The sequence below is a fragment of the Otolemur garnettii genome, unplaced genomic scaffold (genome assembly GCF_000181295.1).
Source record: "Otolemur garnettii isolate 467f Iridium unplaced genomic scaffold, OtoGar3 scaffold00011, whole genome shotgun sequence".
In the NCBI taxonomy this organism is placed as follows: domain Eukaryota; kingdom Metazoa; phylum Chordata; class Mammalia; order Primates; family Galagidae; genus Otolemur; species Otolemur garnettii.
Window position 1 is genome coordinate 35,763,021 of NW_003852406.1, and position 9,562 is coordinate 35,772,582.

The 9,562-nt window shown below is 46.6% G+C and overlaps 1 protein-coding gene across 1 annotated transcript in view; it reads right to left on the bottom strand.

Moving 5' to 3' along the window:
- Positions 1–394: 394 nt before the first annotated feature.
- Positions 395–9,562, bottom strand: part of PDE8A (phosphodiesterase 8A) — a 169,205-nt gene continuing 160,037 nt past the window's right edge. The window contains exons 21-22 of the mRNA XM_012801922.2: positions 2,828–2,957; positions 395–1,713 (exon numbers count right to left, since the gene is read on the bottom strand). Coding sequence (XP_012657376.2) covers positions 1,607–1,713; positions 2,828–2,957 — 237 coding nt within the window. The 3' untranslated portion in view covers positions 395–1,606. The remainder of the gene's footprint in view (positions 1,714–2,827; positions 2,958–9,562) is intronic.

Genomic DNA, 9,562 nt, shown 5'->3' on the forward strand with positions numbered 1-9,562 from the left:
TGGTGAATTAGTTAGTCTGGGTGGGAATTCAAGGTTGGTGGATTGCCTGAGCTTATGAGTTCAAGACCAGCCTTAGCCAGAGCAAGACCCTGTCTCTAAAAATAGCCGGACCTTGTGGCGGGCACCTGTAGTCCCAGCTTCCTGGGAGGCTGAAGTAAAAAACTTGCTTTAGTCACAGTTTGAGGTTGCTGTAAGTTATGATGCCACGGCACTCTACCAAGGGTGACAAAGTGAGACTCTGTCTTAAAAAAATAAATAAAGTTAGTTCTAGGAATTTTTCAAAATATTCATATGGTCCCATGTGACCTTAGAAAAGTCATTTAACTACTAAGAGCAAAAGATTAAATATTAAGTATTATAAAACAAAACTGAAAAGAAAGGGCAACACATGATGTCTTAGAAACAAATAGTTTAATTTCATTTTTACCTGGAAAAAAACAAATACAAGTTTAAAATGAAATGACAAACACTTTGACATGTCACTGAGAGTCATTCTTTATGGTATTATGCTTGTTCAAAAATGTGGAGATATAGAACCTTAATAAATTTAAGGAATCAAAGATTCTACTGCAGATAAAAACTGATTGGTTAAAAAAATGTCAATTCCTTAACTATTTCATTTTTGTTCTTTGTTTTCATAGGGAATATTTTATAGAAATAGCATAAGTAAGGCAGAATTTTGAAAATTCAATTATAAAACTGCAAGAGAAAATGTTAAGTTCCAATTTTTCTTTGCAAACCAAGAAAGGCGTAATTTTACCCTAGGGAGTCGCCTGCAAAGCTTATCCGATGACTAGACCTGCCAGAACCCTGGGGTATACAGGCTGGAGGCAGCCTTCTCCTTTTGCTCTGAGGAATGAGACATACCACCAGAACCTCTTCTTCCAATTAGCCTCAGTTAGAAGAATTTAACATAACATAAGTATTTCTATAGTGCAGTAAAAGAGTGTGTCATTTATATTTGCACTATGAAAATAAGTCTGTATACCAAGTAATGTATGAATACGAGTCATGTAGATTTGGTCATGGTATCTGAAGTTGGCTTTGGCTTTGAAGCATTTCTAAATTCATAGAAAATACTGAATGTCAGATAAAATAAATAAAACATTTTAACAATTGATCAACTTCAAAGTTTCTTTTCATTTTTTATTTGCTACTCAATTTTAAAAGAGAAGTCACTTTCAGTAGTGTTCCAAAGTGAGTGATTGCACCTTCTATGATGTGAAAAAGTTGGTAAAGGTCCATTGCTGTCAGCTGTTCTCAAGTCTGAATATACTAAGTTGTTTGCAATAAGATATTCTCTGCTACTGGCAGGAAATCCACCAGTGCCCTTTGCAGGGCACTCCAGACCTTGTGTTTTTGCAGAAAGTTGATGAAAACCAGGGTCCTCATTTGCCTTTCTGAAGAGCTCAGGCCAAGTCCCATTTTGTGGTGGTGACCCTGGATGGTGGCTGCAGAGGTTCACTGATGCCCCTCATGTGCTTTCTCAGGTGGTGCAGACTGAGGGCAGCTCTGCGTAATACTAAAAGGACCAAGGAACCCTGGCTGCCCTCAGTAATTCCAGATGACTGCAGGATCACCAGCAGGGCCCTGGTGGTGAGCCATGCTACTCAGGAGGTGGCCGGAGGCTCCGCAGCTTCCTCTCATCCAGTCCTTTCCAGTATTTAAAGTTGTTGTCAAGGTGCTGCATTAAATCAGGGAGGTCTACAAAGGCTGGAGGAAAAGACAGGACTGCAATCTCCTCTCAGAGCCTGGGCTTACGGGCAGGCTTTCTACAGAGAGCATTTTAAGGAAGAGGGACAGAGGGAGCGGGCATTTGGATAATGCTAAATAGACGGTGCAAACACCCTGCAGTCTGAATGAAGATGGTTTTCTCTGTGGACTACCTGTTCAGCTGGTAACTTTGTTAAATAAGATACAAGGGAGCTGATTTGCTCAGTGAGCATCTAGCCAGCACCTCTGGGGCTCAGGGGGTTGGGAAACAGAGCATAGTGTGGTCTGCCGCCTATGGCAGTGCCGTGGACAGGCAGTGACAGGCTCTTCTGTGCCCCCAGCCCCAACGTGGCTTCTCAGGTGTCCCACACTGTCTCTTTCCACCTGCTCTGCTAAAGAAATGGTGGGGGAGGGGCCTGAGTCTGGTCCCAGCCCAGGCGCTGTACACTGCAGAGCTCATTCTGCCCCTAAAGCCATACCTCTGTAGGCTGCCTCAGCTCTTCTCCCCAGCCACACACCCCTACTCTGCTTCCCTCAGGGCATCCTAGGCCCCCAGAAAGGGCTTATTTCCTCCAGACTGGATCTGAATTTGAGTCTCTGGATCTGGATGTTATCAGCCCTGCTGTCCCCTCCGAAGCCCAGGGGGATTAGTGGGATCCTTTTCTCTGAAAATCTTTTGTTTGACAGGCTCCTTGTCCCACCTAGAGGTTAAAACAGTAATACCCATCTCAGGAACACCAGCTGCCCATGGGTTTGGACAATGTGAGGACCAGAGGAGATGGAGACAGCAGACGGCTAAGGGCCTAAACAGGAACGTTGGGTCTGGAGTTAGTGCCATTGGCTTGAACCCTGGGCTCTCTATTACTAGCGCTGGGGCCCCAAGTTCAATCCCCTCATCTATAAAGCCAGTGTAAAGATGCTGTCATCTAGGAGGGTGGCTACTTAATGTGGAGAGGCAGGCAGAACAGGCAGCCCTAAGGCCCTCGGCACTGGTTCACTTCTTGCTCAACGCTTGAAGTCTACACCTCCACTCACATCCAGAGTCCAGGGCACCACTTGTTATTTAAAATGCAGTTTCCCAATGTTTAAAGGAAAACATGCTAAGATCTCTTACCATCCCAAGCATCAAACATGTCCGTGATGAAGTAGTCAATGAAAGAGAGCTGGGATTTGGGGATGCTGCAGGTATTTCTGTCAAAAACTGGCATCACCACAGGTAAGCCCTGCTGCTTCTCCTCGTCAGTCTGAAAAGCAGAAAACACAGTCACAGCCCTGGCTTCTGGCTCTACTCCACCTGGGAGCAGCCTCCACACAGCCTCTTGGGCAGCTATGCCGGCCTGTGCTGCTTTCAGAGTGGGGGCTGCTCCATGTCGGGGGCTTGAGGACACCCTACCCCACCCACATACTGCTTTCAACGTGTGTTGAAATGTCTCCTTGGGGGAGCTCCTCAGGTAAGAGCCGGGAGAGCTGTGTGCTTGGCCTCTGCTACCCTGCCCTCCTGAAGAAATGGGCAAAATTTATATGCAGTTTACTTGGGCCAAGGTTGAGGACAGCATCCTGTGAAACTTTGGAAAGTGTTTTGGAGAATAAAGAGGCTTGAGATTTTTTTTTTTTTTTTTGAGACAGAGCCTCAAGCTGTCCCCCTGGGTAGAGTGCCGTGGCATTACAGCTCACAGCAACCTCCAACTCCTGGGCTCAAGCGAGTCTCCTGCCTCCGCCTCCCAAGTAGCTGGGACCACAGGCGCCCGCCACAACGCCCGGCTATTTTTTGGTGGCAGCCGTCATTGTTGTTTGGCGGGTCCGGGCTGGGGATTCGAACCCGCCGCCTTAGGTGTACGTGGCTGGCGCCTTAGCCCGTTGAGCTATAGGCGCCGAGCCAAGAGGCTTGAGATTTTAAAAGAAAAAAGGACAAATTAGGAGAAAGAATGATTATAAAAGTTATGGATATGACCCTGATCAGTGACTGGATCACAGGGCAGGAGAAGCCAGGACGCGGCATGGCAGGGCAGTCGACAGCTACTGGGCGACTCTTGGTCCAGAGCCTGCATGGCAGGCAGGTTACTTTGGTTGTGGGGGTGAGACACAGCTGCTGTCACATGCCGTCACATGTCAATGCCTCTCTGGGCCTGATAGGTAAAGGGTGCTAGAATACCTCAGGGGAAGTTTCTTTTTTTTCTCACGCCCATCACAGTCCAGCCATCTCTCCATTCAGGAAATGCTTGACATACCCCACAGCAGGGCCACACCCTGAGACTGCCTCCCTGCTCCATAGGAAGAGCCCAGGCCGCCTCTCTTCTGTGCCTGGGTTATCATATTTGAAAAGGCTGTGGACACTCTTGCAGTCCAGGAGATTAAAAACAAAGCAGAAGTTGAAGAATTTTTGTGTACTGTAGTCAAAACTCTTCTAGAACATCATCTGGATTGTAGAAAGGCTTACATAAACTGAAAATATAATTAAGACAAGACCTAGGGAAGAGGCAAGTTTATCCTGAAAGATACCAGGATGCTGCCTTTCTTTGAGGTTTCAGTTTTGCCCCTGGGGCAGTGATGAGGTTGTGGGGTACGAGAGTGGACCCTGGAAGAGCAGTGCCCATGGGGTTGGAGGTGTACAAGTGGAGCACCCTGATGTCCCTGCTGGAGCCAGGAAGTGTATGCAGGGAGCTAAGGGCATGACGACAGGGTCAGCACAGGATCAGTGCCCTTGAGGGCTGGGGCTGTGTAACTCAGAACAAGATCTGGGACTTTCAGGTGGGACCTAAGCACATGTGTGGGGCCAAGTGAGAAGACAGTGGCTGTTCTGCTGGATGTTTTCCTCTGGGGCTGGCTGGACAGGGTGGGGCTGTCCCCCTGGAGGGGTCCTCTGCCTCTGACACGTGCTGTTGACCTCTACAGTACTTTGGGAGAGTCTGATGTGCAGACTGCCCTATGGGCCAGATGTGGTAAGGCACACACCTAGGGAAAGAGGCCTGTTTTCCTTATTTTCAGGTGGACAGGTGGTAAGTGAGAGAAAGAGCAGCTTTATATACAGCAGAAAAACAGTGCATGTAAGACATCAGGATGCTCAGCTGGCTGCAGGAGTTGGTTCTGTGAGAGAACCTGGGACGGAAGGACTTGGTTTGGCCTGGTGTTCTGTTGACAGTCTGTGCATGGGGGCTTGTGAAAGTTCTTAGCAAGGAGCAGTGGCTACGGTAAGGCATGTATGGAGTAAGGCTACGAGAGTTCTGTTGGCCATCTGGGGAGGGATAAGTTCTATTCTGAGTATAAAGGACACACCCTGTGAATGACTAGCTGGGACAAGGGCATGGGTGTTTAGCAAGACCAACAGAAAACCTACTCTCAGGGGTTGGGTGCCTGTCCACCCCACCCTAACCCCTGGATATGCTCATGGAGCAGATTGGCAGCCCTCCTCCTTTGCCCATTCCTCTTCTAATTGCTGTCTTTAAGCTGAGGCCTGGCAACTGTCATTGGGGCTACACAGACTCAGACTGCTTTGGCTGGAGCTGCTCCTGAGACCAGTGCCAGTTATAGCCTGTGTATAATGGACCTGAGGCCCACGGCACTGGAAGGACCCAGGTTTTGGCAGGGGTCTAGCCCTGGCAGTGACAGTAACTCACCCTAGCTCTCTACCTGGAATCTCTCCACCTGAGGACAGCAGGTAAACCTCTGAGGTCTTCCTAGGCTGGGACTAGACTGCACTGGGCTCAGAGATGCACCTATGCTAAGTCAGTGCTGACAGTGCTGGGGAGAAGTGCTAAGAAAGAGGCCTATTTTCCCTATTTTCAGGTGGACAGTGGTAAGCCATGGGGCTAGGCAGAAGCCAGCAAGAACCCCATGCCTCTGGGTAGTACAGAGGGTGGGATTCATGGGCTCTGATACTAGGTCAACTGGGGAGTGCTGATTTGGCCTCAGCCTTTGCTGATGGGGAAGCCCCGGCTGTTGGCCACAGGCTAGCAGCCCATGCCCTGTGCAGTTTCAGAAAAACACAGGTTAGCCCATGACAGTCTGTCCATGTGTGCAGAGATAGCCTTGGTTCATAGCCCCTTGGCCTGCCTAGCACAAGAGCAGTGGAAGGGGTGGCCACCGTCCTGAGGTCCCTTCCCTGGTCCTACTGGACACAGAAGCAAATCTCTTGAGGCAGCCATAGTAGAGGCTCTGTCAGCCTCATTGCTGCTTGCTGCTTTCAGGACTTTGTCCACCCTAGCCACACAGAAGCAGCTGGCGGGCTCAAGGTCAGTGAAGGCCCTCATGCTCAGACTTCTTCTCTTTGGCCCAATGTGACAAGTGCATGGATCTCCCAGGTCCCTGGTTTTCTCTTAGAGATTCTGCAATGAGTCAGCTGTGGCCTGGAGCTCTTCTAGGTCACCAGGGAGAGCTCCAGGCCTGTAGATGCTCCTTTCTGAGACCCAACCTGTGAGGCAGGGTCACATCAAATTTCACATTGCACCATTGTGCCTCAGGACTGGCTATACACACCTCGCAGAAAGTGAGTTGTGTGGTGCTCAAGCCCCATTCCCCACGAAGACGAACAGCCACAGCAAGAAATTAGACATGCCACCTCCCCTTGTCTTTCGGTCCTGGCACTCTTGCTGTCCAAGCTATTTAAGAGAGAAATGGCTGTGGGGAGTGGACTTTCAAACCTAACCCCACTGAATACAAGAAGCAGCTGTGTGGTAATAACTTAAAAATTAAAGTTTAAACACTGGAGTCACATCAGTGAAATGATGGATGAGGAAGCTCCAAGCTCTCTTTAGCCCATGTAAACATCTAAACACAAGGAAAGATTGTTTAACAACCTTGTAAGAGCTCTAGAAAACAGCCAAAGGTTTTGCAGATATGTCCAACCCCCAGCCTGTGGGCCACATGTGGACTATGTGAGAACTTCTTTGCTTATCTGTGGTGGCAGGTAACACAAAAATGCATGGACCTTTTTTCTGCTCATCAGCTTTTGTTTGTGTATTTAATGTGTGGCCCAAGACAACTCTTCTTCTTCCAATGTGGCATGAAGACACCAAAAGGTGGGATGCCCCTGGCACTCTACAGTAATCCAGTGAATGTCCATTTCCGCAAAGCGACATTCAAAATGGTAGGAAATTTAATGCGTCTTCACTCTGTTTTGCCCCACCACTTCTCCAACATGGTGCAGTCTCCACAGCTCCCATGAACGGGAGTGAGCAGAGCAGACTTCTGCAGCATTCTGACGTGTCTGTGTTTCACCTAACTTGGCTTCCCAGGTGGAAAAGCAATGACTGTGACCTAGGAAAGCTATAGGGGAATAGCTGACATGCAGACATCTGGGAAAAAGCCATTATGGGCACAGATACATGACAGGTCATCTAAGAGCCTGAAGCAGAGCTGGGGCAGATGTTTTTGGAAATTAAGATGCCCAAATCCCAGCACTTTGGGAGGCCAAGGCAGGTGGATTGCCTGAGCTCAGGAGTTTGAGACCAGTCTGAGCAAGAGTGAGACCCCATCTTTACTAAAAAAAGCAGAAGTATTAGTGGGTGTCATGGTGGGTGCCTATAGTCCCAGCTACTCAGGAGGCTGAGGCCAGAGGATCTCTTGAGCCCAGGAATTTAAGGTTGCTGTGAGTTATGATGCCATGTTACTCTACCTAGGGTGACAGAGTCTCAAAAAACAAAACAAAACAAAAGCAGCTGTGTATATAGGGCAATTAAGAAGGTCACAAGCAGGCCCAGGCCAAGGTATGCTCAGAAAAGACCTGAGAAGATAAGCTTGGGCTAACCTCAAGGTGCAGGGCCAGTCTGTAAAGACTCAGAGCAGCAGACGTGTTTCAAATGTCCAATTTTCAATAAAAATAAAAAAGCATACAAAGAAACTGGAAAACATGGCCCATTCAAAGGAAGAAATTAAAATGACAGAAACTGTCCCTAAAGAAGCACAGACACTGGACTTCCTAGGCAAAGACTTTAAAACAATTGTTGAATATGCTCAAAGACTTAAGGGAAAACATGGACTGAGAACTAAAGGAAGTCAGGAAAATGAGAGATAACACAATGAGAGTAACACCAAAGAGAAAGGAATTATATAAAAAGTATCCAAAGAGAAATTCAGAGGCTTGTCAACACAAAAAATGCATTGAAAACTTCACTAAGGGGATTCAACATAAGATATGAACAGATAGAAGAAAGAATTAGCAAACTTGAAGACAGGACATCTGAAATTATCAAGTCTGAGGAGAAGATCAAAAACTGTTATAAAAGACAAAGAAAGACATTTATTAATAAGAGTCAATTCATCAGGAAGATATAAAAATTGTAAGTATATATGCTCCAAACATCAGAGCTTAAAATATATGAAGAAAACATTGATAGTGGCTTGGCTCCTATAGCTCAACCGGCTAAGGCGCCAGCCACGTACACCTAAGGTGGCGGGTTCGAATCCCCAGCCCGGACCCGCCAAACAACAATGACGGCTGCAACCAAAAAATAGCCAGGCGCTGTGGCGGGCGCCTATGGTCCCAGCTACTTGGGACGCGGAGGCAGGAGACTCGCTTGAGCCCAGGAGTTGGAGGTTGCTGTGAGCTGTAATGCCAGGGCACTCTACCCAGGGGGACAGCTTGAGGCTCTGTCTCAAAAAAAAAAAAAAAAACATTGATAGAATTAAAGGGAGAAACAGACACTTCTACAATATTAGTTTGAGACTTTATAATTACACTTTCAATAAAGAACAATTTAGAAAAAGATCAATAAGGAAGTGCAGTCCTTAAACACTATAAACCAATTCTATCTAAAGACACATATAGAACATCTGCCAAATAGCAGAATATATATTTAGTCTCAAATACAAATGGAGTATTCTTCAGGATAGAACATAATGGGCCCCAAAACACTTTATATAATTTTGACCTTTTCTGATTACAATGGAATGAAACTAGAATTCAGTAACAGAACAGAAACTGGAAAATTAACGAGTATGTGGAAACTAAACAACGCAGTCTTATACAACCAATGGGTCAGACATTACAAAGGAAATTTTAAAATACCTTAAGACAAATGAAAATGAAAACACACCATGCCAAAAGTTAATGGATAGAGCAAAAGCAGTGAGACAAGGCAAATTTATAGATGTAAATTCTACATGAAGAACATTTTCAAATCAATAACCTAAATACATACCTTAAGAAACTAGAAAAGAAGGAACAAACTGAACCTAAAACTACCAGAAGGAAGGAGATAAAAAAGGCCAGAAAAAAGAATGGAAAACAAATAGAGAAAATTAAAAACTCCCAAAGTTGATTCATTGAAAAGATCAAGGAGTAGCCAGGCACAGTGGCTCATGCCTTTAATCCCAGCACTTGGGAGGCTGAGGCAGGTGGACTGCCTGAGCTCAGAGGTTCAAGACCAGCCTAAGCCACAGTGAGACCGCATCTCTAAAAGTAGCTAGGGCTCAGTGCCTGTGGCTCAAGTGGCTAAGGTGCCAGCCACATACACCTGAACTGGTGGGTTCAAATCCAGCTTGGGCTGCCAAACAACAATGACAGCTGTAACCAAAAAATAGCCAGATGTTATGGCAGGCACCTGTAGTCCCAGCTACATGGGAGGTGGAAGCAGAAGAATCACTTGAGCCCAGGAGTTGGAGATTGCTGTGAGCTGTGATGCTATGGCACTCTACCCAGGGCAACAGCTTGAGGCTCTGCCTCAAAAACAACAACAACAAAAACAAAAACAGTAGCTGGGCATCATGGCAGGCACCTGTAGTCCTAGATACTGGGGAATCTGAGACAAGAGAATCACTTGAGCCCAAGAGTTTGAGGTTGCTGTGAGCTATGATGCCAAGGTACTCTACCAAGGGTGACAAAGTGAGACTCTGTTTCAAAAAAAAAAAAAAA